The sequence below is a fragment of the Bombus affinis genome, chromosome 6 (assembly GCF_024516045.1).
Source record: "Bombus affinis isolate iyBomAffi1 chromosome 6, iyBomAffi1.2, whole genome shotgun sequence".
Taxonomy (NCBI): Eukaryota; Metazoa; Arthropoda; class Insecta; order Hymenoptera; family Apidae; genus Bombus; species Bombus affinis.
In genome coordinates this window covers 10,352,804-10,379,306 of record NC_066349.1, presented here as the reverse complement: position 1 = coordinate 10,379,306, position 26,503 = coordinate 10,352,804, and the positions used below count along the sequence as shown (strand labels likewise).

At 28.1% G+C, this 26,503-nt stretch overlaps 8 protein-coding genes across 20 annotated transcripts; 5 read left to right on the top strand and 3 right to left on the bottom strand.

Moving 5' to 3' along the window:
- Window positions 1–135: 135 nt before the first annotated feature.
- Window positions 136–7,755, top strand: LOC126918040 (cullin-3). 3 transcript variants are annotated; one of them, XM_050725615.1, is made up of 14 exons: window positions 136–1,700; window positions 2,813–3,196; window positions 3,273–3,476; window positions 3,605–3,784; window positions 3,869–4,243; window positions 4,445–4,615; window positions 4,678–4,785; window positions 4,853–5,030; window positions 5,113–5,372; window positions 5,467–5,636; window positions 5,709–5,847; window positions 5,939–6,066; window positions 6,171–6,229; window positions 7,440–7,755. In XM_050725615.1, the coding sequence occupies exons 1-13, from the start codon at window positions 1,641–1,643 to the stop codon at window positions 6,193–6,195; spliced, it is 2,382 nt and encodes a 793-aa protein (XP_050581572.1). In that variant the 5' UTR covers window positions 136–1,640; the 3' UTR covers window positions 6,196–6,229; window positions 7,440–7,755. The 3 variants fall into 3 exon arrangements, with proteins under 3 accessions (XP_050581572.1, XP_050581573.1, XP_050581571.1); XM_050725616.1 differs by lacking the exon at window positions 7,440–7,755 and adding an exon at window positions 6,354–7,218; XM_050725614.1 differs by having other exon boundaries at window positions 137–1,700; window positions 7,454–7,755.
- A 41-nt stretch (window positions 7,756–7,796) lies between these two features.
- Window positions 7,797–10,071, bottom strand: LOC126918068 (ubiquitin-conjugating enzyme E2 L3). 2 transcript variants are annotated; one of them, XM_050725667.1, is made up of 4 exons: window positions 9,922–10,071; window positions 9,496–9,591; window positions 9,041–9,227; window positions 7,797–8,971 (listed from the first exon to the last, which is right to left on the bottom strand). In XM_050725667.1, the coding sequence occupies exons 1-4, from the start codon at window positions 9,946–9,948 to the stop codon at window positions 8,802–8,804; spliced, it is 480 nt and encodes a 159-aa protein (XP_050581624.1). In that variant the 5' UTR covers window positions 9,949–10,071; the 3' UTR covers window positions 7,797–8,801. The 2 variants fall into 2 exon arrangements, with proteins under 2 accessions (XP_050581624.1, XP_050581625.1); XM_050725668.1 differs by having other exon boundaries at window positions 9,827–9,934.
- Window positions 10,072–10,095: 24 nt separating this feature from the next.
- On the top strand, window positions 10,096–13,479 carry LOC126918042 (conserved oligomeric Golgi complex subunit 2). 4 transcript variants are annotated; one of them, XM_050725618.1, is made up of 11 exons: window positions 10,096–10,242; window positions 10,622–10,743; window positions 10,819–11,046; window positions 11,126–11,392; window positions 11,466–11,767; window positions 11,837–11,954; window positions 12,011–12,400; window positions 12,476–12,656; window positions 12,733–13,012; window positions 13,086–13,266; window positions 13,342–13,479. In XM_050725618.1, the coding sequence occupies exons 2-11, from the start codon at window positions 10,672–10,674 to the stop codon at window positions 13,423–13,425; spliced, it is 2,103 nt and encodes a 700-aa protein (XP_050581575.1). In that variant the 5' UTR covers window positions 10,096–10,242; window positions 10,622–10,671; the 3' UTR covers window positions 13,426–13,479. The 4 variants fall into 4 exon arrangements, with proteins under 4 accessions (XP_050581575.1, XP_050581574.1, XP_050581578.1 ...); XM_050725617.1 differs by lacking the exon at window positions 10,096–10,242 and adding an exon at window positions 10,394–10,527; XM_050725621.1 differs by lacking the exons at window positions 10,096–10,242; window positions 12,011–12,400 and adding an exon at window positions 10,394–10,527.
- A 138-nt stretch (window positions 13,480–13,617) lies between these two features.
- LOC126918054 (putative transmembrane protein 183BP) lies at window positions 13,618–15,717 on the bottom strand. 3 transcript variants are annotated; one of them, XM_050725640.1, is made up of 8 exons: window positions 15,422–15,570; window positions 15,239–15,319; window positions 15,003–15,104; window positions 14,840–14,908; window positions 14,617–14,755; window positions 14,336–14,537; window positions 14,081–14,245; window positions 13,618–13,991 (listed from the first exon to the last, which is right to left on the bottom strand). In XM_050725640.1, exons 1-8 carry the CDS (start codon window positions 15,489–15,491, stop codon window positions 13,719–13,721), a joined length of 1,101 nt encoding a protein of 366 aa, XP_050581597.1. In that variant the 5' UTR covers window positions 15,492–15,570; the 3' UTR covers window positions 13,618–13,718. The 3 variants fall into 3 exon arrangements, with proteins under 3 accessions (XP_050581597.1, XP_050581598.1, XP_050581599.1); XM_050725641.1 differs by having other exon boundaries at window positions 14,336–14,528; XM_050725642.1 differs by lacking the exons at window positions 15,239–15,319; window positions 15,422–15,570 and adding an exon at window positions 15,577–15,717.
- Window positions 15,394–17,836, top strand: LOC126918050 (tRNA pseudouridine synthase Pus10). 4 transcript variants are annotated; one of them, XM_050725633.1, is made up of 7 exons: window positions 15,396–15,531; window positions 15,901–16,048; window positions 16,107–16,211; window positions 16,282–16,589; window positions 16,659–16,867; window positions 16,929–17,054; window positions 17,136–17,836. In XM_050725633.1, exons 1-7 carry the CDS (start codon window positions 15,500–15,502, stop codon window positions 17,756–17,758), a joined length of 1,551 nt encoding a protein of 516 aa, XP_050581590.1. In that variant the 5' UTR covers window positions 15,396–15,499; the 3' UTR covers window positions 17,759–17,836. The 4 variants fall into 4 exon arrangements, with proteins under 4 accessions (XP_050581593.1, XP_050581590.1, XP_050581592.1 ...); XM_050725635.1 differs by lacking the exon at window positions 15,396–15,531 and adding an exon at window positions 15,627–15,764; XM_050725634.1 differs by lacking the exon at window positions 15,396–15,531 and adding an exon at window positions 15,683–15,832.
- On the bottom strand, window positions 17,674–22,922 carry LOC126918061 (aurora kinase B). 2 transcript variants are annotated; one of them, XM_050725654.1, is made up of 7 exons: window positions 22,815–22,922; window positions 19,130–19,264; window positions 18,850–19,041; window positions 18,642–18,776; window positions 18,402–18,560; window positions 18,093–18,324; window positions 17,674–18,025 (listed from the first exon to the last, which is right to left on the bottom strand). In XM_050725654.1, exons 2-7 carry the CDS (start codon window positions 19,240–19,242, stop codon window positions 17,939–17,941), a joined length of 918 nt encoding a protein of 305 aa, XP_050581611.1. In that variant the 5' UTR covers window positions 19,243–19,264; window positions 22,815–22,922; the 3' UTR covers window positions 17,674–17,938. The 2 variants fall into 2 exon arrangements, with proteins under 2 accessions (XP_050581611.1, XP_050581610.1); XM_050725653.1 differs by lacking the exon at window positions 22,815–22,922 and adding an exon at window positions 19,357–19,719.
- Window positions 19,799–22,218, top strand: LOC126918067 (calcineurin subunit B type 2). The gene is made up of 5 exons (XM_050725666.1): window positions 19,799–19,947; window positions 20,142–20,181; window positions 20,568–20,779; window positions 20,857–21,066; window positions 21,136–22,218. Exons 1-5 carry the CDS (start codon window positions 19,945–19,947, stop codon window positions 21,181–21,183), a joined length of 513 nt encoding a protein of 170 aa, XP_050581623.1. The 5' UTR covers window positions 19,799–19,944; the 3' UTR covers window positions 21,184–22,218.
- LOC126918044 (serine/threonine-protein phosphatase 4 regulatory subunit 2) lies at window positions 22,876–26,231 on the top strand. The gene has a single exon (XM_050725623.1). It carries the CDS (start codon window positions 23,029–23,031, stop codon window positions 24,967–24,969), a length of 1,941 nt encoding a protein of 646 aa, XP_050581580.1. The 5' UTR covers window positions 22,876–23,028; the 3' UTR covers window positions 24,970–26,231.
- Window positions 26,232–26,503: the final 272 nt, after the last annotated feature.

Here is a 26,503-nt window from a genome sequence, read left to right as displayed (position 1 = left end):
ACAAAGATTTATTATTTAAGATTCATTAACAATCAAAATAAACATTTTTAGAATTAATATGATTTCTATTGTATGAATGTACATAAATTATTCTGTGACTATTTTTAAATAAATCTAAGACAAAAATCCATTAAACATCAATGATTAGCAACTTTACTTTCAGATTTGCATTTTGTAAATATATACAACGATTGATACAAGGTCAATGCAAATAATACTCGCAAATACATCATATTAAGTACGTGTTGGTATAAAAGCATTTACTATTATATTCTGTGCTGACTGAAATTATTTTTGGACAATAAATTAAACAGTCTTTCTTCGATAAAATAATGAGAAATTATAAATGATTATCGTGTTTTAAAAAATACCGTACACTAGCTCTTTCTGCAATAGTTTTTTTTTTTAAGAAAACTTCTTATGTTATCAGCATAATTCTTAAACTACGATAACAAGTAGTTAGGTCTACAAGTGGAGAGGCAGGCGTTCGCATAAAATAGTTCATGTAAAGCGTCTTAAAATATCAAATCGTCATTGGTTTGTCGAATTATTCCAATAACTTAATATTGTCAAATAAAATTGTATTTAAATCCAGATTTGTATATACATATAAATTCAATATATAAGTATTAAAAATAACGTGATTGGTTCTACTCAAGAAACAAATTCAAGACTATAATATTATCAATCTGAAGTGAGCCACTTGTAATCGCGAGTAGCTTCCAAACTCATTAAACAAATTAATTTGTAAATATTCTTTGTCCTACATGTAATTATTAAATTTGGGAAATTCGAAGATAAAACGACACGTATAACCGTACGACATAAAACGGTAAAACACGATAGCCCTTTTTCTACGGCGCTGGCAGAATAATGAAATTCGTAATGGGCGAATCTATAGTGACAACAGTGTTCGTGATTCATGTGCATGGAGCATATCGTTGTGACTGATATATTGTGTACCCTATATCGGACCATAGGATGAAAACTCAAGTTTTCACAATCTAAATTCACTATGCCTCGAGAGACGCTGAGAACGTACCAACAATCACGTTAACGTGGTAAAAAAAAAACCAGCGAAAATTCGTGTGTATTATTGAGATCTGACAGATTCATCGTCTTCGTGACAGGAGTGCGTGAATTCTTTTTCCTTTTCTTTCTTTTCCTTCCGTTTCACCTTTGTTCAACCTTCTTATCTACATTTTCCTCTCTCTCGCCTTCGCCTTTTCTCCTTTTTTCTACTCTTCAACCCTTAAGTATTTTATCCTCTATTTTCACCTGCCGGGTGAAAAAAAAGAGAGCATTCTTTACTCTTCTCCATCCCCCTCTCTCTTTTCTGTCTTTCTCTGAATCTCTCGTTTTTTTCAACCCCCTCTTCCACGACACATCGCGTATATTTTTCTTTTCTTTTACTTAAATGTCCACGATAACAACACAATTTTCGGCTCTCCTACACAACGTGAACGTGGATGAGTGATCGTATTTTCGTACGATAGCCGATCGTCGGCTATTCCTACCTTGTACAAGAAGTGAATGCTCTCTACGTTTAACTGGTGTCAATGTACACACGGTGTAACGTTATCGTAGCATCGGGAAGAGAGCATTTCTAAAAAGAGTCCTCGTCCAGCTAGAAATTCGACATGATGAAGAGCAGTGCTATGCTTAAGAAAGAAAGCAAAATGCGCATACGTGCTTTCCCGGTGAGTGGTAACTTCGTTTGTTTTTATTTTTTTAGTTTTCGTTCTTTTTCCCTTCTTTAATATTTATTCGCTCTCGCATTTTGTTTTTTCCTTTTTCTTTCCCTTTATATTTTTATTTTTCAGTTCTATATATAAACTAATAAGCGCACGTTGTTCTAGTTTATGTATATACATGTATATTTTGGTAACCTGTTTTTTAAATTACATGTCAACTTATAAAAAATTGTAATAATTCATATTTAGAAATGTCATTGCGTTTTTATCAATTGAATCTCTTTGCAATATTATCATTTTGTATTTCAATGTGTAATAATACATTTCTTCTCTTAAGAATTATGCATTGTAATATTGTACATTTTATTATAGAGATGAATGTATTGGCAGTTGCTATAGTGGCAAATGAAAAAAGCAATGAAATGTAAATATTTCAATGTTATCATGTTTATTAATGAATTTCAGTTTAATCTGTCATTCAAGTTTGGAACTGTGATTATCATCCACTAAATTTGTGATTGTAAAGTTATATCACTTAAATTCTGTGTTAATCGATATGATACTAAAAATTACTTAAACGATACTTTGATACTTATGTTATCATGTCAAATATTTATATGTCCCTTTGTGGTTATAGTTTATATTGTATGTACTTGATTAGAAAATGTTATTTGTTTGTCACTTTTTCATTTCTATCTAATGAAATAATAAAGCATAAAACTTGTATTTATACAAGCAATGATACAATATTTATGACTTAAACATAGTTATTTATTTAATATTACATTTTTTTATACGATAAAGGTATTGTAAAAATGATTCATGAAAGAATCATTCTGACTTTATATTAAAATATACAGAATACTAAAAAAAAGATGCAAACAATTAATATAAAGTATCTCAAAAATATATATAATACATATATTTTTAGTTGTGATCATTAATGTTAAAAATTATGTTATATAATTTGATGTACTCTATTGAATTTTTTTAGTAAAACCAATATATCTGTTCTATTTGTCTAGTTTTTAATTTTTCATTAAGTTCTAATTCTCAGACATTATTTATCTTGACTTGCAATTATCAAATTAATATTGCATCTATTGTTTTGTTTTTAGACAACTATGGATGAAAAGTATGTAGAAAGTATTTGGGCTCTACTGAAAAATGCTATTCAAGAAATTCAGAAGAAAAATAATTCAGGACTTAGTTTTGAAGAACTTTATCGAAATGCTTATACTATGGTTCTTCACAAATATGGGGAACGTTTGTACACAGGTTTAAAGGAAGTTGTAACACATCATTTAGAGAATAAAGTTAGAGAAGATGTATTAAGATCTCTTCACAATAATTTTCTTCAAACATTAAATCAAGCTTGGAACGATCACCAGACATCTATGGTGATGATCAGAGATATTTTAATGTATATGGACAGAGTATATGTGCAACAACATGATGTGGACAATGTGTATAATTTGGGACTTATCATATTTAGAGATCAGGTAATTGTTTGCTATTTAGTTCAACAGCTTTTAAAGTAATTGGAGATTTATTGATAACAAATTATATCATTTTTAGGTGGTCAGATATGGATGTGTTAGAGATCATTTACGAGAAACTTTACTAGGTATGGTAGCAAGAGAAAGAAGGGGAGAAGTTGTAGATCGTATTGCAATAAAAAATGCCTGTCAAATGTTAATGTTACTTGGCATTAACAGTCGTCAAGTTTATGAAGAAGATTTTGAAAGGCCTTTTTTACAACAAAGTGCTGAATTTTATAGAGTACGACAATTTCTTCATATTTTTTAACATCGTTTAATTTAATATTATCGTTTATATTTAATATATATAATTTAATATAATCGTTTAATTTAATATTATGTGATATCATTCTTTTGTTTTTTATTTAGATGGAATCTCAAAAATTTTTGGCAGAAAATAGCGCATCAGTATATATAAAAAAGGTTGAAGCTAGAATTTGTGAAGAATCAGAAAGAGCAAAACATTATTTAGATGAATCTACTGAACCGCGAATAGTCGAAGTTGTAGAAGAAGAACTAATTAAAATTCATATGAAAACTATTGTCGAGGTATAAATATCTTTCTATTGATACAATATATTGTGTTATCGTATAAAGTGACAAATTAGAATAATTTACTTTTTTTATTTATAGATGGAAAATAGTGGTGTAGTACACATGCTCAAAAATCAGAAAACCGAAGATCTCGGTTGCATGTACAAATTATTTTCAAGAGTTTCGGATGGTTTGCGTACAGTGTGCGATTGTGTCTCTCAATTTCTTAAAGAACAAGGGCGTGCCATGGTTCAAGAAGAACACGAATCAACAACGAATGCCGTTCTTTTCATTCAGAATTTGCTGGATTTAAAAGACCGTTTCGATCATTTTCTTCATTATTCGTTTAACAATGATAAGAACTATAAACAAATGATAGCGTCTGACTTTGAATATTTTCTTAATTTAAATACAAAGAGTCCAGAATATCTTTCACTTTTCATTGATGACAAGCTGAAAAAAGGTGTTAAAGGGGTTAGTTATGTTAACTGTATTTCTATAAATAGGTACTCATGGTAGGTAATACCGTGAAATTTTAATAAATATTTTTTTCCATCATTCTACAAAGGATCATTTTGTATAAATGAGATACAAGCTTTATATCTTGCACTTTAACTTCTAATTATTAATAATGTAAGCATAAATAACGTTAATGTTTATTATAATACATTTTAGATGACAGAACAGGAAATTGAAGGTATCTTGGATAAAACTATGGTTTTATTTAGATTTCTTCAGGAAAAAGACGTATTTGAGCGATATTATAAACAGCATTTAGCTAAACGCCTTCTTTTAAATAAATCTGTCTCTGACGACAGCGAAAAAAACATGATATCCAAACTTAAGGTAATATTCCTGCTTTTGTTCAATTTATTATTACTGGTATTCACAATATTATAATATTCTAGACTGAATGTGGGTGTCAATTCACATCAAAATTGGAAGGAATGTTTAAAGATATAACAGTCAGTAACACTATTATGGATGAATTTAAAGATCACGTCCTTACATCTAATGTAAGTTACATACTAAATACTTATAATAGTTTTATAAACAATTAATTTTTCAATTTTCATATTACAGACAAATTTACATGGAGTGGATATAAGTGTAAGAGTTTTAACAACAGGCTTTTGGCCAACGCAATCCGCCACTCCGAAGTGTAGCATGCCAGCTGCCCCAAGAGATGCTTTTGATGCTTTCCGACGTTTTTATCTTGCTAAACACAGTGGTCGACAGTTGACGTTGCAACCACAATTAGGTCAGTTAACTAGCATCATTCTATCTTCTCTCTTACTGTCTCTTATTTGAACCACTGAAGTAGTCTAATATAATCCCTTTAGGTTCTGCGGATTTGAATGCTGTATTTCATGGACCACGAAGGGAAGAAAATAGTTGCGGTGGTTTAGATACACCATCGTCTTCAAGTTCTATTGGTAATGGAAGTGGTAGCTTATATGGTAGTGGAATATCCACTAATGGTAGTATTTTAAGCCAACGTAGTAGCAGTTGTGGAAACACAAGGAAGCACATAATCCAAGTATCAACTTATCAAATGTGTGTCTTAATGCTCTTCAACAAAAGAGAAAAATTGACATATGAGGTCAGTGTGAATAGTAGCGTTTATTTTTTATTTCTTCTACATCGGGCTCCTAATGTTTCACAATTATCTATACAATACATGAAACGTTGCGTAGGAAATTCAAGGTGAAACCGATATTCCAGAGAGAGACTTGGTTAGAGCATTACAATCTCTCGCGATGGGTAAAGCTACGCAAAGAGTGTTATTAAAACATCCTCGTACAAAGGAAATAGAACCATCGCACTATTTTTGTATCAATGACAGTTTTACCAGTAAATTACACAGGTATCCTTACATTAAAATTGCATTAAAATATATCATAATCGGTAGTTGTTAACTTATTTAATAATATTTCAGAGTGAAGATTCAAACAGTAGCTGCCAAAGGCGAATCAGAACCTGAAAGAAGAGAAACCCGTAACAAAGTAGATGAAGATAGAAAGCACGAGATAGAAGCAGCTATCGTTCGTATTATGAAAGACAGGAAGCGTATGCCTGTATGTAGTATTACTATTAATTACATTAGAATTTATAATTACTCCAATGTTTTACAATCTTTTATTCCATATTTTATCTTCTTTTTTTTAGCATAATATACTTGTAACAGAAGTAACAGAACAATTAAGAGGTCGATTTTTGCCGTCGCCTGTAATAATTAAAAAACGTATTGAAGGTTTAATCGAACGTGAATATTTGGCACGCACGCCAGAAGATAGGTTTGTATAACAGTTATCTAGTATCTTATATTTTATTATTAATTCTCTGTTATAACTACTATTATAATATCGTTTTAATATCGTTTTAATCAATTCAATTACAGAAAGGTGTATACATACGTTGCTTAATGTTCGAATTTAAATGTTGGATCTGTACAAACATGTAAGTAAACTATAATAATGTCTACTTCAAATATTTTTTCATTGTCTCATTATATTTTATCGACTTGTACGTTATATCATTAGTTTTTCATTGACACGTTCATCAAAATTATTATCGTTTCTAGTGTTCTTATACGAACATAATTAAGATGATCACGAACGAGGCATTCCACATCACAACTGTATACAACTCGGACAGATTACTGATTCAACATTCCATTAAGTTATGATAATTGTTCCCATAAATCAATTCATATTTTATGTTTTAGGCTTTGACAAATTTTGATATCATCTCTTTATTTTGAATATAGTTATTATATATATAGTACTACGTGTTAATTTTAATTCTGTTAATTCAAAACCTAAAATTTAAAGTATAATTTCATCAAGAAAATGTTCAGTAATTTTATAACGTATATTGAAATAAATTGATGTTGATTGCCTCGAAATTTAAGGAGAGTAGTTACACGTATTTGATAATTGGCTAGTTTGGTGGAAAAGGTTGACATAAAGATAATTGAATGAATTATAATATATACTTCCAAGTATAAAATCAAGTTTTATAAATAAATTCTGTAAAATTCTTAATATCCTCTTCCCTGAGCTCATTTCATTATATTTCAGTTGTAAGTGATTGATTTAGCTAAATATATAAAAATGCTTTCTGTAATAGAAAATTGTAATTTAAATTTAATAGAATTTACTTGAATATATATTATATACACAAATTTGTTAGTAATAAATGGATAGTGAGTTACAATCATTAAAATTGATTCACCCATTCTATGTATCGTGATTCAGTAACTTTTTATGCTTGTAAACCTATAAATATATCTATTATCAAAAACAACTTACAATATAGCATAAATTTTATTAAACCATTAATGTTAAAGAATGATTTCATTTACATTCGTGATTATCTATTATATGTGTACATAAACAATGTGAATGTGTATCTAAGAATATAATTGCCTCATTTTCAGTGTTTAATTACTTTATTTTAATCATTTTTCATATCCTTTTAAAATTTTATTACGTTCCTCGTTTATCTCCAACAAATTCTAATTTTCTATTAAATCAGTTAAAATCTAGAATAAATCACAATAAAAAAGTAAAACATTTAGGAGGTCTCTACAAGATCCACCTCTTCCACCTAGCTCAACAATTATTTTATTACAATTAAATTAATCCAATTCTTCGTTAAATCGCAGAATATTTATTATAGTATGCCAAAAGTGGAATCTACGAATTTGTAACAGATGCGGAGTTTACTAATGGAATTAAAAAAAGTGCGCGCATGAGCTTATATAAAAGACGAAGAACTTAATAAAGGAATGAAAAAAAAGATTATGATTAAAAACTGTATTACCATGAGCTCGTGTGTGGGCAAATGAAAAACATGTGAAATGCATCATATTTTTATTTTCATTTATATCTTTATTTATTAATATAGAGTTTTAATATTTAAACAAAAGGTTTTACCTTTTCTTACGCAAACTGAATAAAAAATAAAACCCTGTAAAAGCATTCCTTAGTTTTAACCACATTTTAAATACAAGAATATCATATTAATTCTGTCCAATCCCTTTTTATTCCATTTTCTAACATTTCTTGTCAAATTAACATATGTAACGATGATGTGATCCGTTGACACTGCACATGTTATATGTAGTGGATCACGTCACGAATGCGTTAAATACAATATTATCTCTTTATTATATAAATAATGTAATCAGTGAGGTAAGATATATTTTAAATTGTTTAAATGCTATTATTGATATTTCGGAATTTACAGTTGAATTATTATACAGTGTCATATGCCACATAAAATAACAAAATAATGAAGATATTAATTTAATTTTTCACTGTTTAATAGGGTAATATTACTATAAAAAATAGATATACACGGAAAGTAATTCAATTGTAAATGGAAGTGAAAGATCAAGTTACGAATTAATCTTTTGTATTAGAAGATAAAATTATATTCTCAAGATAACATTAAGAAAAGTACTCTCAATCAAACTTAAAATCGAAACACGATTACAGTATCAATACGATCAATTTAACAATTACAAATATTTTATGTACATTTGTAATAATTATTTAATGTTTGTGGATTTGATTGATCTGAATCAAAATTTATCCATAATTTGAAGAGTTAACATGTTTGTAATTTCTTAACATTGAAGGTAAATACATTACTCTATAATGTCATATTTGTCACAATGAACTATAATTGCTTTACTTTCAACAGAAAAAAGAGCAGGTGATGTTTTTTATGCTTCTTAAAATCATATAGATTGCATATCCATATAACAACTTCAAAATACAAATTGTATACAATATCATACAGTTAGTTTATTATATTTTTACTTTGCTCTGAAAAATTTGTTTATCCACTTTATAAACATTACAATTTGCACATATTAATATCATTGTCAGTAGTTAACCAATACTGTACACATGTATCTTATTCAACTTGCTTTTCATGTAACAGAGAAGTCTATCGTGGTTTGAATTAAATTAGCTGACGAGTGGCAGGCATCATGGTGAGTAAAATTGGTCACTCATGGTTATTCGTTAGAAGATGACGATTCCCGCCTTTTTTCTGCATGCTTTTTTGTGAACTCTTCCGCATTTTTTAAAAACTTTTTTCTATCCTTTAAAAATTCTTCTGCAAGATCTGCCCTTAAAGGATGCTCTGGTTCAGGATCATTTACTAATGCTATCAGAGCTTGTACAACTGTAAATCAATTATGTATTACTTATTCTTTTATATTGCAACAAGAAAACAATGCAAAGAAAATTTAACCTTGGTCTGTCTTTGTAGCTGGTTTCCAGTTTTCAGCACTTATAATTGGTAAGCACACTTGCCCTTTCTCATCCACATTGGGATGATATATTTTTGTTTTAAAGTTTATCTTTGGAGGCTTAAAAGGATACTCTGCAGGAAAGTTTATTTCAATGCGAAATGCTCCTTTATTATATGGTGGATTATCCTAAAACATTTTAAGAAGTAAGAATGACAAGCATTTCTAAAAGAAAAAATAACAAAAAAGATATATGTAAGATATAATTAGAGCTTGTATTATTATGTTATCCGTTAAATTTTGGAAACGACATATACAATCATTCCAATGTTTCCAAAATCAAATTGTAGTACAGCATTGCGTATATCTAACTATAGTTGTCTTTACAAATAGGATTAGGTTAGGTTAGATTAGATTAGATTATATTTCTAAAATAGAATGGTACATCAAAACATACCGGTAGTATGAGACCTTGCCAAGTGAGAATATTCGATTCATCTACTTGAATATTTGTAAAATTTTTCATTGCCGAAGCTCTTAAATCACCAAGTTCCTAAAAGTGATACAATGGTTATCATCGAAATTATTACTAAAAACTATAATAATCAAAAAGACATTCTTTGAACGAATAATGAAAATTCTGATTCATATCATTAGAGAAAATTTTAAGCACTTTGAGGATAAATATTAACAAATAATATTGGAAGTATACAATATTCTATATCGTCACGGGAAACCTCGACATCATTTAGAAGATGCTATGAAAATTAATTCTGTTAAACATGTACATGAAGAGTGTGTTGAAGTGTCGATATTGTATTTTGCAATGTTTTTCACATATTCAATGTACTATCGTTCCTCGTTGACAGAAACTTTGATTTACCTTCTGCAATCTTCTCGTAGCTGCCATTTTGAAAATAAATTTCACTAAAAGTAGTAAAACTTGTCAAGTTCCTTGGTGATGGCTTCACAGCTATTCTGTCTTTGAAAATACCCTAGTATTTTTTTATGAAAGTCTTTCGTAGACGAACATTGAACAAAACACTATAAATTCCCTTTCGTTGGATTTTGTTTTACGGCACTAATTTCTCATCAATACAAATGTAGATTATTTACTGTTAGTCACGAATATGAATTGCTCTCCGTCCTATTCGTTTAACTGTATTGTATTGTACGCGTGCGTGCGTTTGGGGTTTATACATATGTACGTATTCATGCGTCAAGTTAGGTAAAAAACCATTATGTTTCAATGCCATTAAAGAAAGCATACTTGATAAAGTTTTTCAATATGTTAGATACTCTAAGAACAATTTTTAAATTCATCTTGTAATTATCGATAATATATTCATGTACTATGTATATGTGTTATGTCTTGAATTAATTCACATATAAAGGTTGTTACAAAGAATTTTTGACTTCATATTTTTATGCTGTCTGAAACATTTTTTTAATGACATATCAACTGGTGTTAATTGTCAAATTTTATTAAGTAAGTTAACTATGGATGGGCTCTGTGATAACATATTGTATATTTTAATGAAAAATTATGAATGTATATATTAATTTGTATAATTAAATAATAGGAAAAATTAATTCCTTATAAAAAAAGGTTAATAGTAAGAAATCTATTGCTATGTCGAAGGAAAATATTAATTTACCAAAAGCTCCAAATGACTTATGTTTTTCTGAAGTTGATTTTATTCAAGTAAGTCAATATTAAAATGTGTTTTAACATAGAAATGCAATCTATTATGATACCTTTTATATTTACAATTTCTAGGAAAATTTCAATGTCGATACCTTTCTCCAAGAACACAGAAAGAGCACAAAATTAGAAACAATGCGTGATGATCTTGGAATATACTTGAAATTGTTAAGGTCTGCTATGATTGATTTAATCAATCGAGATTATACAGATTTTGTAAATTTATCAAGTAATATGATTGGTTTGGATAAGGCTATAAGTGATTTACAAACACCTTTAGGACAATTAAGGGAAGAAGTAATGGTAAATTCAATGAGAAAATATATTTAATTACTAAAATGCTAAGTTTTAAATGTTATTAGTAATATATTTTTTATGATAGCAAGTACAACAGATTCTGGATGACGAAGTTACAGCAATTACTCATAATATGAACGAAAATAAGAAAACACGAGAATACAAGCGAAGTGTATTCAGCTTACAGCATATTTATAAGTCTTTAAATAAACTTTCAACTATATTGTCTTTAAACACATTCCTTGAAAGTCCTGTTAAAATAGATATTTTAGAACAAGCTGCTGCAGAATTTAATCAATTAGAATTTCATATGTCTAGATGCAAACTGAACATTATCAATGAAAACCAAAAAGTATGCATTTCTTTAAAAAATTGAACATAGATTTAATATTCTTATTAATGACAGAAATGTTTTATTGTAATAGGAAGCTGAAGAACTTGAACAGTCTTATATGACACACCTCAATGAATTTTTCTTGGCAAGTATACAAGAAAAAAATTCTTTTTTATTAATTCGTTGCTTAGGAATTTATGTTACACTTGATAAAATAAGTGATGCAGAAGATTTAGTGAGGAAAGAGATTGTTGGTCCATTGATTCATAATGTAATTAATACGGAAAACTTGAAAACTGATTTACTAGGTCTACAAAATATATACAATAGGTTACTGAACATTTTAAATGTAGAACTTAAACAATTATTAGACATTACACTATATCCAAATAGGTATGCATTTTATTAAAGCCAAATTATATATGTCATTGTACAGAAATATTTCTAAATCTTTTTTTACAGACTTTCTGTGAAAGGTTTTAATTTTTTGGTGAACAGTTTTTGGATTGATGTAGAAGAAAAGATTGAGCAATATATAAAATACATCTTTGCTCCTGGAGATCCAATATTATTCCATTCAGTAAGTAAGTAAAGTTATACTATAGTAATATAGTATATAATATTTCATAATTTCAGAGATATGTAGCAACCCTGGAATTTTTAGAAAAATTAGAAGCTGAGTGTATTACACCCGAATCTTTAATTGCATTACAAAAGAATTCGCAATATAAAAATTTTTTGAAAAAGTGGAATTTACCAGTATATTTTCAAATTAAATTTCAAGAAATAGCTAGTGGAATTGAGACAGTTTTAACTGAATCAATATCACCAGCATCTGTAAAAGGAACATTAGAATCCCTTACACAAGATGATTTTTCTCTTTATGCAACTTGTATTATATGGGAAAATCTACAAACAATTTGGGATAATAATATATATCTGCATCAACTTTTTCATAGATTTTGGAAATTCAGTCTTCAGATATGTGCCAGATATCGAATATGGATTCAAATAGTGCTTAAAGAAGTATATTTAATTTAAAAAAATAATATAATATATGATACTTGAATAATTAAAAATCCTAATTTTTTTTATGTAAAGGTATGGCCGATAGAAAATGAAATAAGCAATTTAAACAAAGTAGAACATTCCACAAAACTTAACTTCCTAATTTGTTTGTATAAGGATGTAGAAAAATTTGCAAATATACTTCCATTTCTTTTGGAAATAGCTCGATCGAAATTTAAACAAGAAAGTTCAAGGATATTGACTCTATTAAAAGGTTACAACAAGAAAAATATTAATATTATATCCTTATTCAAATTTTCTATATCATTACCTATATGTTTTTTTCGTAGATTCTCTTGATGAAACAATAAAGAATTTAAAAACAATTTGGCCACAAATTACAAAAGAAATAGTGGATGAATTATTGAAACAATGTGTAACACATTTGAAACAAGTCAGTGATATTCCAAGATTATTTAGACGAACAAAAAGGGATGTACCAACGAAACCATGCTCTTATGTAAAAAATACTCTTGCATTCCTCCTCAATTTTCATGCAGATTACAAAAAGATAATACCAGATAATGTTAATTATTGGTTGGAATTGGCCCTTTCTGAATTAACTGAACAGTAAGGAAAAAAGAAATAGTTATTATTGAAAATTATAACATTTATAAAATTTTGTTATATTGAATTGTTACAGTTATCTAGCTTCTGTAACAGACGTATTAACTTCAGTGCAAAAAACTGAAGAGAGTTTAAGAAGATTGAAAAAAATACGCGACAAATCCACGGGGTCCCTTGCTTCTGAAGTTCAAGGAATCAGCGATGATGAAAAAATACGAATTCAGTTACAAGTTGATGTACAAGCTTATGCTAATATGGTAAAATCTATTATCAAATAATTCATTTTTCACCATGTAAAAATTGTTTCATTATACATATAAATCATATTTCAGATTACAGAGATGCAGATTCCAATTTCAAATGTGCTTTGTATGAAAGAATTGCTACACGCTGTTGAAACCGCAATCAAAAGATAATATTGCTTTTTTCTCTATTTCTTTAATTTTTAAATAAACTAATTTAAACTCTCATATTTTATGTCATTTATTTATTAGTTGTAATAACACAGTATTAATATATGTAGTTTTGTCTGTATATCATTTAATATTTTTCTTATCCTTTTTTCCATTTTTCGACTCATGAAATTTTGAAGAACAAGTGTCCAAATCTTTAAATTTAACAGACATTTAATGTATTATTTACATAGAAGTATTTATATTACAGTCATACTTATGATCTAGCTGCTCGATTATGAAATATGGAATTTTTCTTATAATAAGCTCTGATCCCAAGAATCACTTTGTGGTAATTCAATAGTAGTTATTGAATCTTGGTGGGGATAAGTTGGATGCCACCAATCTAGAATTTGATAGCTAACAACATCATTTAAAATAACTTGATTTGTTAATGTATTAGGGACATCTGACGTTCCAAATCCGAGTTGTAATCGATGATCCTTAAAACCGGGCATCAAAGTCATCGATACTGATTGCAAAATCAAGCCAATTACTGGTGGCAACATACTATATTTTAAACAAGTTACCTATAAATTGTACAATATTGCATAAATTGCTATTTGCCGTAACAACGCATTATGCATTAGAGATAATTGTCTCATCGTAAAATGAATACCCTGAGTATCTTGCAGCCCTCTTCCAAATTCACAGCTACATCCTCTAACATTTCAAGAAAATCTGTCTTTTTACCATTGATCTTCGTTTTCAGTTTTAATGAATTATTGTTAGCTTTTGGCAACTCTTTTAATTTGAAGTAAAAATACCATCGCTTTTTCCCTTCCTAAAAAAAAATATCAATAAGTAATTTATGATTAATTAATTTTACTAAATGGTTCAACAGTAATATTACGTATGATTCTATGTTGCATACCTTATGCCACATAAGACAGCACTGTCTTTTAACAAGTGAATGTGGCTGATCTTGTCTTAAATAGGACACATTATCAACTTCTTTCTTCAAGGAAAAATAAGTGTAATGTAATGTTCTGATGACACAAGCACGGAGTCCGTGTGTACGAACCATACATTGTGGTTGTAGACGCTCTGGTAAACCAGGAACAAACCTATAGTAACTATATTATGCTTTACTTAATACTCCTATGTATTATCATAATTTTAGATTATTATGTTCTTACATAAAGGCAAACTTACGTCTTGTACAAATGAAACCAAAATTTTCCTGTTGTTACCACATGATAAGAACTTCTACATATTTGAGCAAATTTTCCCACAGCCTCTGGACTAATGTATTCAGATATAATAAACCATATATCCAATGGATAATCTACACCTAAATAATGTAAAAATATAATTTGTCCTTTATTTCAGGAATTCTTCTTGAATTTTACCGTTTCATAGTCTCTATTTATTTTACCTTCTTCTTCTTCTGTAATACTCTCAAAGGAATTTGTCTTTCTGTTTCTTCTTTGATTTGTTAATGCACCTATAAAATAAGATCAATTTAAGTTTAATTGAGAACTAAAAATGGAACATGGAAAAATGGATCTTCATAACTGATTATTTCTAAAAATATCTACCTTTGGTATTTTTCTTCGACTTATTCAAATCACCCAGATTACCTTGATAACTTTCATTCATTTTGCTCCAGAAAGTTTTTTTCTCTGTTGTTGCTTCCTTCACTGTACAGATAGAATTGGATGAAAAAATTTGTTATAGACTATTCATTCAATGATACAAATAAATAAGTAGAATTTCTTATATTAGACAGAAATGGCATAACACAAAGTTGATTGAAATGTATTAACAAGGTAACCTTCAGAGGAGACATTTATCACTGCCTTTTTAAATCTTGTGTGTGTCCGTGATGAATTTGCAAAGTCATCAATGGTTATATCTGTCACGAAAAAATAAAGCATTATTTCGTCGATATACACATACTTTTAATAATGTGTCAAACGAGGAATTTTTTAAAATAATTAGTAAAACAATAATTAACCTCCAATCAAATTGTCGTTGCCATTTTCCGCATTTACTTTTTTGTTAGATTTTTTCCTTAAAATAGGCATGATGTTAAATGCTACGTTACTATATCTACAAATTAATCAGGTACCAGTTGCAACAGAATAAAACCTAAAACTTATAACTATTTACACTAGTAATAGATGACATTGTAACCGTCCATCATATTTTTTAGCAAAGTCAATAAGAAAGATGTGTTCAATCCGTATGAAGCATCGTGTTGTTTTTGCATTTAATAATTTTACGTTATAGATACTTCAGTTTTTTCACTTCAATAGACTAATTGCCAATAATTGAAGATAAGATAATATGATTTAAATGTAATCTGTATATAAACTTTTATTTAAATATTTAGAAATGTGTGGAATTATATTCCCAGCAGATTAACGTAAACACGATGATTAAAAACTTTTATTTTAATTGATATTCTTTTAACGTTGAAATACTATGTTACAGAATTTTTTTTAAAATGAACGCTACGGAAAGTGAAAAACGTATTTTTAATTTTTTGCAACTGCAAAATTGTTGCTTAAGATGTTGTTTTCGTTTTGTTGGGTGGCGCACGCTAGATTGTTACGAAGATCCTATTAAATATGCAAAAGATGTATGTTTTAATTACTGTAATTTTTTAATTTTTGATTCAATATTAAATTCTTTTATAGGCTGGGTATATTAAAGCAGAAGATACCTCTTTTAACGATGAGATACCGTGCATAACCTGTTTAGGAATTCTACAAAATAAGACACAAGAACAAGTTATTGGAAAAGTATGTTGAAGCATCTGTTTTAAAATATATATAGACATTTGATATAAATTTCAAATAATTTTACAAACAGATTCAAGTTGAAGTAGATAAACAAAATTATGATAGTGGAACATTTATATGTGCATTAACAATACCAGTATGCATCAGTGTCAGAGAACGTTTTTTGCATATACAATGTGCCACCCAACTTAATCTTTCAGAAGATGCATTGCTAGATTTTAAAGTCAAACTGCAAAGTGTTAAAGATGTTTGGAAATGGATAATGACTCCAAAATTAGAATTGGCTATTAAAAAACAAGTGGATTCAATGACACCTTCTCCATTTCTGATTGAAATTATTCTAACATACAAATTTAATGAGAAAGAATGTGAAACATTGTAAGTTTGGAATTATTTTATTTCTAGAAATATGTTATTTTAATTACAATAAAATATTCTTTGTCTTAGATTATTGTGTAAAGGAACAAATAACACAGGGAATAAAAGGAAAAGAAAATATAACGAGAATAGATTTAGCAGAAAAAGTATAGAGACTCTAATGACCAAAATAATAGACAAAGAATTTTTTCAATACTTTAAAGCTGTGTCATTTGATACATCAGATAGCATTAACGTAGAAAATATCATATGTTCACATTCAAGTATTTTTATAGGAGGTAATATTCCTTATTAAAAGTATAACTATAATATAAATTATTAAATGAATTATAATTTCAGGGCGGTATAATAAATTATCAAGAGAACTCAGTCAAACTCCATGGTTCATAAATGGAGAGAAAAAGATGCAAACATCTGTTCAGGACATATTGTGTAATCCTATTGCTGAAGTAACAAAAGCTCAATGTAAGTTGGGTATTCTAAAACTTTTAATATTGTAATTAACAATATTTCAGTCAAAATTTAATACCCGCTTTTCATATATAGCTATTAAATTTTTATCATCTGGAAGAGAAGATGTGGACGTTAGAAACATATATTCTGGAAGGCCATTCGCCGTTGAATTAGTTAATCCTCGAATGACCAAAATAACAGAAGAGTTACTATCAAATTTAGTGAATAAAATTAATCAGTCCTCAAAGCAAGTACAAATCACATCAAACTTAAAAGTTTTATCCAAATATGACTTGAAAAGGTTAAAAGAAGGCGAAAATGTTAAAACAAAATTTTACCGAGCACTTTGTGTTTGTCGTAATGCGTCTAAGAACGTGTTATCTCTTGAAAAATTAAATGATTTGAAACGTGTGAAAATAATACAAAAGACACCAGTGAGAGTATTGCATAGACGACCTTTAAGTCCCAGAGAACGATTAATATACGAAATGAGAGCTCGTTGGGTTGAGCCTCAGGAATTAAAAAAGTTGGATATTACTACTGAGGATGCTAGTATGTTTTTTGTATTAGATATCAAAACACAAGCTGGAACATATGTAAAAGAATTTGTGCATGGAGATTTTGGTCGAACTAAACCAAGTTTATGCGACATTCTTAATGTCGAAATCGATATAGTCGCATTAGATGTAACAGGGATTAATTTAAATTGGCCATAAAAATTATGTTGATATTGAAATAACTTTATATACCAATGTAAAAAATATATTATCTTAATAATAATTGTCTTCAAATAATTTTTGTTATTCCTTTAAAAATAATGTAAGTCTTTATATTTCATTAATAATTATCTTGTAATAAAAAATATATTTCAAATAATTTTTGTCATTCCTTTAAAACTAGTGTGAGTCTTTATATTTCATTATCCAAAAATGTCTTTTTACAGCAGCCATAGAGATTCTTTCCGAGCTTTTCCGTTTAATTAACTGTAATTAATATAAAAATGATGATTTGCTTAAATAAAGAATTACAGCAAACATATGCAAGAATTACCCTTGATATCAAATCTTTGGCTCCTGATGTAATTTGTTCTGGCCACTGTATGTTTATTGCTTTTATTTTCACGTAAGTTTCTTGCTGTGAATCACTAAGAAAAGGTGGTTTACCCACAAGAAATTCATAACAGAGAATACCTAAACACCAATGATCGACATATATATCATATGTTTGTCCTGTTACCATTTCTGGAGGTAAGTAATCTAATGTTCCACATAATGTATTCCTCCTGCAGTTATTGTTATTGATAGTAAACATTGCCTTACTACTGTTGTAATTATTAATTATAATTATAAATATACTTACTTAGATGATGGTGCATGGACAGACCATCCAAAGTCTGCCAATTTTACATTACCTTCATATGTAAGTAATAAATTTTCTGGTTTTATATCTCTATGAATTACATTATTTCTATGACAGTATTCTAAAGCATCTGCTACTTGATAAGTATACTTAGCAGATCTGAAAAATAATAATGACAATTAAAAGTAAATATATAAATTAATTAATCATAAATTATAAATTAATTTAAAAAATACATACAAGTGTTCATTAAATCTTTCATTTGGTTGTCTCTTTAATTCCTTATACAATTCTCCTCGAGCAGCAAACTCTAATACAAGATAGATGCGCTTATGATCATGAAAATACGTTAACATTTGCAGAATATTAGGATGCCTAAAAAATATTCTTACAATATATTTTTATTTATGAACAAAAAACTAAAAAATGCACAAGATAATATATTTACCTTAAGTGTGTTTGAATTTCAATTTCACGCATCACTTGTTTTTCTACACGTCCTTTCATTAATTCCACTTTGTATAAAGTTTTCAATGCTACCATATAATGTGTACTTTTCTCTCTAGCCAAGTAAACACGGCCAAATTTACCTCTGCCTAAAGGTGCACCGATTTCAAAATCATCTAAATTCCATTGATATCTATGAAACAATATTTTATATTCATAATAAAATTAAAATTGCTTAACATCTTTTACAATGATTAAAACAAAATTTCTCTTCGGCATACCTTGATCCTCTAGTTTCAACATGATCTTCCATTTTACATAAAGTATCTAAAACAATTTCCTTATACTCAGATGGAACATTGGATGGACATTGAAATGCTTCCATGTGAGCCATAATGTTACAAACTATAGACTTTCTAAAAAATTTTGAAATATTTTTGAAAAAAAAGGTTTTATTATACATCTATTATGCTGTATAAATTTATATATTGAAGTAATTTCATATTACCTTTGGGACACAATAGTTATTTACGTAATATATAATATTTGAATTAAATTCTTTAATAAAATAATACTTCTTAGTAAAATAACCAGTATATATTCATAAAAAATTTTTTAACATCTGCACTTTTCAACTGACATTTTTGATTTAAAAAGAACTGATAGAATAAAGTGACACCTACAGTGCGAAAATCGCAAAAAATTTGATTGCAACGCGTAATATTCCTCAAATTAATTTCAATAGAGAAATTTATAATGAAGAAATTACTTTTAAGATATATTACAAATAAGTAATTCAACTTGAAATAAAAAGATTATAATTTTCAAAGAATATCTATAGCCTATCCAACGAGACGAGGCAGTAAACATAAACAAAATTTTGTTGCTATGGCTGCGAAGTGCGTCATCTCGTTGGACAGACTACAGAATTTGTATACTCATGCTTGTGTAGGCTATATACGTATGTTGTTAAAGTTTCTCTTCTATACCTATCTCATGCTTTCTACTAGTCCTCTATCATAAAGTAGTTTTTGCTGATCGATTTTGACATTTTGTGGTAAATTTTTGACAGAAATCGACCGGCTCGAGTATCACAATGGTAATTAAGCATGTTATATGTTTGAGGTTATTTATATTCGTGTAAATAGTTAAGCAGTACATTATACTATGCGTAATTGATTTTATAATTGTTTTCGTTAAGGAAAATATTATGTGATTATTATCTTTAAAATCCTATAAATAAACTTCTTTTTAACATACTGTGTGTATTTACTTTATATATTTACTTTTTAGGGTAATGAAAGCTCGCTGCCTATGGAACTATGTTCTAATTGTAAGTCAGTATGAAACATTATTTTTGATATCTTGAAATAACCCATCATTGTTCCAAGTATATTCGTTCAAAATAAACGCTTTATGTACTTTTCTAATAGCTAATATTATATTATGAAATTATTTCGAATAATATTTGATAAAAATTTTATATGAGATTATGTTAAAAATAATTTCTTTTTATTTAAATCATTTTCATTTACATATTGCTTCTGATTTATTTTTATCTCCAATTGCTTCAACTAAACATAGCACTTGTGAAGTATTAACCACCATATTTGTTGGTATACACATACATACATATGCACACATCTAATGCTATTAATAAAAAATATTAGTTTTATGATCCTTACAATACCTTTTAACATAAAAATATTCTTTTTTTAGTTGATGCTGATGAAATTAGAAGATTAGGAAAACGATTTCGGAAGTTAGATTTAGATAACAGTGGTGCTTTAAGTATTGATGAGTTTATGTCATTACCAGAATTACAACAGAATCCTTTAGTGCAACGTGTTATAGATATATTTGATGCAGATGGCAATGGAGAAGTAGATTTTAAGGAATTTATTCATGGTGTTTCTCAATTCAGTGTTAAAGTATATATAAATTTTATTAAAAGATAACAATAAATATAAGTAGAGCATTCAAAAATACTTTTATTCTTTTTTAACAGGGAGATAAAGAAAGCAAATTAAGATTTGCATTTAGAATTTATGATATGGATAACGATGGTTTTATAAGCAATGGGGAATTATTCCAAGTATTGAAAATGATGGTAGGCAATAACTTAAAGGATACTCAACTTCAACAAATTGTTGATAAAACAATATTATTTGCTGACAAAGATGAAGATGGCAAAATTAGTTTTGAAGAATTTTGTTCTGTAAGTAAAAACTTTTAGATGATTCTAAACAGGCTAATTATATAAAATATTTGCTATATGTGATTTCAGGTTGTTGGTAATACAGATATTCATAAAAAGATGGTGGTTGATGTTTAAATTATCGAAAGTTTATGGAAAGAAAAATATTAAAGAACAAGTTAATGGTAATATCAATTTGACTTAATGAATTCATTATTAACACTAGATTGATTGGATAATTATAAGTAACAAAATTGTGTAGGGTGAAATTATGATCGTTATTAAGTCTTTAATCTATACAAAGTCTTTAATATATATATATATACATAAGTTTGTCATCTGTGAAAATGCTTTCCATAGTGCAATGTACATTACAATTTAATTGACCACCGACCTTCTAAGATTGTGCACATTTACTGAACATATGTATTGTATAGATTTTAATATCATAAAATGTCTTATACGCAACATATACATATTTTTAGTTGAAATATTACGTTTTTTTAGTTGGAAATATTATGCAAATAGCTCTGTTATCATTTTATAATTTATAATATGATTTAATTAGTGTACAAAAATCTATAAAGCTGTTTCAGAAAACTTTTGAAGATACAATTATAATAACATGTAAATTATTTAAGAAGCATTATTTTATATATTGAACTCTAATTCAGATATATGTTTTCATTCTTATCTTACAATATACTTCAATAATGTGGAATATGTCTAGTAAAAAATTGCATTTTCCTAATTTTTCTATTAAATACTATCATAGTTAAGTGAATAGGAATATTTTATTTGTTTCATAATATAAGACCCATTGAATTAGGTTCTGTAAGTAGTTAATTTGTAAAAAAGATTCTGTTTATTTTTAAAATAAGTTTGTATTGTATATATTATGTTCAATTATTAATTAATCCATCAATTGTGTATTTGAAAGAAGTATTATATATTATTTAATCAATTATTACTAACATCTGAAAAGTCCCATGTGTTGATAAAATCGATTTTACAGAGAACTTCAGTTTTGAACTAGATTAACATAACAGCAGGATTCTCGAAACTTTCAAATACACAAATTTTTAAAAATAACCTTATTTGTTTATTATATGACTATTAAGAGAATAATGTATTACAAAACAGAAATTAAATAATATACATTGTTTTATTCTATGATTATGATATTTTGTACATTTACATATTATAAAATCTTAATGTTCAAAATCTTAAGGTAATGTTGAAATAAATCCATTATATATATATATAATATTTAGCAATTTGAAACTTATATATATATATTCCAATATTTTTATTTTGTAAATTAATATAAAATTTATTTGATCGTTTATTATTACTAAATATAATAATTTAGAAAAATAATTGTAAATCCTTAGGTTATTAACATACTATTAACTGTATGTATTACTAATGCCACTACTTGAATATGAAATTTAAATGTCTTATTTATCTTTTATATTACTTATATTATTTATAATTATTATCACTTTGTTTTTATCCAATTGTCAGATATTATTTTTAAACATATATATATATGAAGTATTTATAGTAATAAAAGAGGTACAGATATATATATATATTTTATCCTTTATTGATGTAAATTTTATGTGAAATATACTTTATATGATAATATCGTATCATTCCAAACATATAAAGAAATCGAAATAGATTCCGCAAATCCGACATTAAATGTATAAAAATCGTAAATTGTTTTATTAGTTGAAAAAATAATATGATAAATGAAAACTAACCAAACGCTGTCAACGTTGACATGTTTTTAAGGTATTGGTAGCACTGCTTCGTCCCTTACCCTTCATTGTTGCTATTTAGTACCCGGTGTGTTTGCGTTTTTCATTGCTTCTTGCGTAAAGTTTTACTATAGATTTTTACCAATCCGACGAGAGTTGTCGACAGAAATAATTTAGCGACCAAAAGAAGGCGGAGAGGCTAGCGCAGGAGGTGAAGATGGATAATTTAGAGGAGGTATTGCAAGCACTTGACGAATTTCAGAAAGTGCGTCCAAGTGAAATACCTCGAGAGCTCGAGGATTATTTGTGTTGGGTTGCGAAAACAGGTGATCCTGTTTATCAGTGGTCGCTGATCAAAACATTGTTCAGGGAGAAACTGACACGCGTGATGACTGAATTTTACGAAAGTTGTCCGACACTTGACCTAGCACCGTGCCCGAATGTCGAACATTTCAATTATGACACGATGAAAAGCAATCTCCTCGAACGTTTGGAATCATTTGCAAACGCCCCATTTACTATTCAACGAATTTGTGAGTTATTAACAGTACCTCGTAAGGAGTACAACAGGGTTGACAAGTTCATGAGAGCCATTGAGAAGAATATTTTGGTTGTTTCCACTAGAGAACCTGGACCACTATCTAGAAGGAACGAGAATGGTGATGGTATGGTTAATGGATCTGTAGATGAAGATGCATCTGTAACACAGCCTCCTCAAGATGTAGAGATGGAATATTGGGAAAAAGATTGTCCTTCCACAGTTACAATTAGTGTGCACACTGTTGAAAATGAAACACCTTTGTTACATACTGTTGTACCAACCAATGACATAATAAAACACGTATTTGGTTTCCAAAAACCTTCACATGAGAAAGTAGAATCAACATCTTCTAAGTCCGACATTGTGGTATCTAATTCCTTACCAACTACTTCAGAATTTTCTGGTGTGTCCAATTTGAATTCTCAAGCACAAACACAGGATTCACAGATTGGACCTACGATGCAAAACTTGTCAACTATTGTTCCTGAAACTTCTGGAATTATTAGTGATGTTTCAGAAGCAATTATGAACGAGGATACCAGTTCTCAGCCTAGCTTAGAGTTAGAAAATGAAGGAGGAGATTCTGTAGACTCCTCAAGGAAATTGCAAACTACTTTTCAGACTAAAGATTTCAGTTCAAATGAGAATAAATCATCGAAGTTTTATGTAGATAATTCTAAAGTGAATGAAAAGACAGACATGGAGACAATGTCGATACACGTACAAGAAGATTCAAGTAAAAGTAATGATATATTGGTTAAGTCAGATGTTGAAATCAAAACGGTATTGGACAACAAAGAATCGGTTAACCCAGTTGTTGAAAATCTTTTAAATACTAATGAAAATTTGGAAAGCACGATAAAGTTAGATACGGAAGTAGGAAACATTCAATCAATTATCAATACATCTGGTTCAAACAAGGAAACATTAACTTCAAAAAATAATAATATGGGAAGTACATCTACAACAAATAATTCAGAACAATCTACAAATAATTTAATTTTATCTACTGATAATGTAAATACAGAAGAAACTATAAATACATCAGAAGATATGTCTGTAGATGTAGAGAATCTAAAGGAACAAAGTAAAGAAGCAGAATTAATAAAAGATTCAAAACCTTTAGTGGAAGAACCATGTTCTAAAGCTAACGCAATAAAAAATTTTAATTGTAACCAGGAAAAAGATAATTTAACTATCACAGAAACTGTAGAAGATGAGAACAAGATGAGAGTGATGAAGTCCATAGTACCTGATCCAATTCCTATTGTCGAAGAACCAAGAGACTCAGAATGTATTAATGTAAAAGAAGATATCTCACCAATTGTTGAAATAACAGAAGAATCAGAAAATCAAAATCCTACGATAACATGTCAATCAGAACACAAAGAAAAAATGTCTATTGAAGATAGTAATGTAGCGCAATTACAAGATAATAATGTAACTTCTATCAGAAATAAAATAGAGGATAGTGACACAGTAATAGAAAATGTCATGAGTAAAAAAGGGCAGGAAGCAGTGGAACTAATGGAAGTAGATGAAGAAGAAACATTATCCGTATTTCAACAGGATGATGAACCCATGGAGCAAGAAGCAGTACAATCATCTAGAAGTTAATAACGTGTAAGAAGAAGGTTCTATTCACTTATTTTTAATATTTGATTTTTATTATAACAGGAAACATAAAGAAGAACAAATACTGAAAAAACGATTGTTTACATTACAAAATTTTTTATTGTAGTTCAAACATGATTTATATATGACTTCTCTTAAGTGATTTGATACATAAGTCGTATAAAGAGATATTGTAAGATTTACAAGAAATTCTCTGATCATATGTTCTTTACCATTTCATTAACTTTATAATTACCATTAAATCACGTAAATTTTGGAATTGTACAGAGATGTGTTCATATGAATTTCTAAGCTCCTGTAGAAAGCAAAACACTACCTATTTCCAGAACATTATAATATTAATGACCAGTTTTGACCATGGTTTGGATTTTATCTCAAATTAATTCATAAACAAGCTTAACAGTAAATTTATGCAGATAAAGTTTCTACTTAGAATGTGGCTGTGTTTGTAACGAAGCATATAAAATTTTTACATGGCTTGTAACAAATATAACATGTGATATAAAGAAACAGACATTTTAAACATACATTTTGGTGCTTTGCAATATATTTTACTGGCAAATAGGGAGCATAAATCCAATCATTGTGGACTAAATCAATTACTGATCTTACGTAAAAAGATGTCCCAAAATTTTATTAATTGAGAAATAATTCTCAACATAAAAGATGCACTGGGTCTTTGAAATTAATACTTATTAGACATATTTCTATAAAGATGACTGATCAATTGTATTAAACATAGATGAGATCAAACCATAGATTCCATTTAACGATTCAAGTTGAAATTGATAAAAAAAGATGCCTTTATTATATACATCTCCTATATAGAAAAGGGTAAAACATAGTAAGAATAAAATGTTTGTCTTTTCTAGTTGGAGAAATGAATGATACTGCTCTCTTTATGTCTTGCTGTGTTTTCTTAGAAATGTAATAATTGAATAATTGTCAAATAATACGAATATGGCAATTTTCTCTTTTCTGTTAAATTGAAGATTATATTAAACTGGCTTGTGTAATTTAATAATCAGCCTAGTTTAATTACAACAACAATTTGCTTCTGGTCATATGTTTTTATTGAATATTTTTATGCAGACACAAGTCTACAGATAGTTCATCTTAAAAATAATTATAATAACAATATATTAATTTAAATACAACATAGATCAATGATATAAGACATTGATATAACTTAAAATAGCAGTGTACATTATTTTATAGAAAATATATCAAAAATTATTACCAAATAGTAATTATTTACAATACCTGCCTTACTCCTTAGATTAAAAAAATATATATATATATATAATTTTGTGATTTTGATATTAAATCACAGCTTGATGTAGTAATTGTTTGTGTTTTACAAATTATTTAAGCACACCATATAAATATATATCAGGTCTCATTTCTAAAATGTTTGTCTTTGATGACATTTTTTTCACTCTTTGTGAAAATGATTTATATACACAAAATATGGTTTTAAAATTTCATAAGAAATAGAACATGATATAGGTAGAAG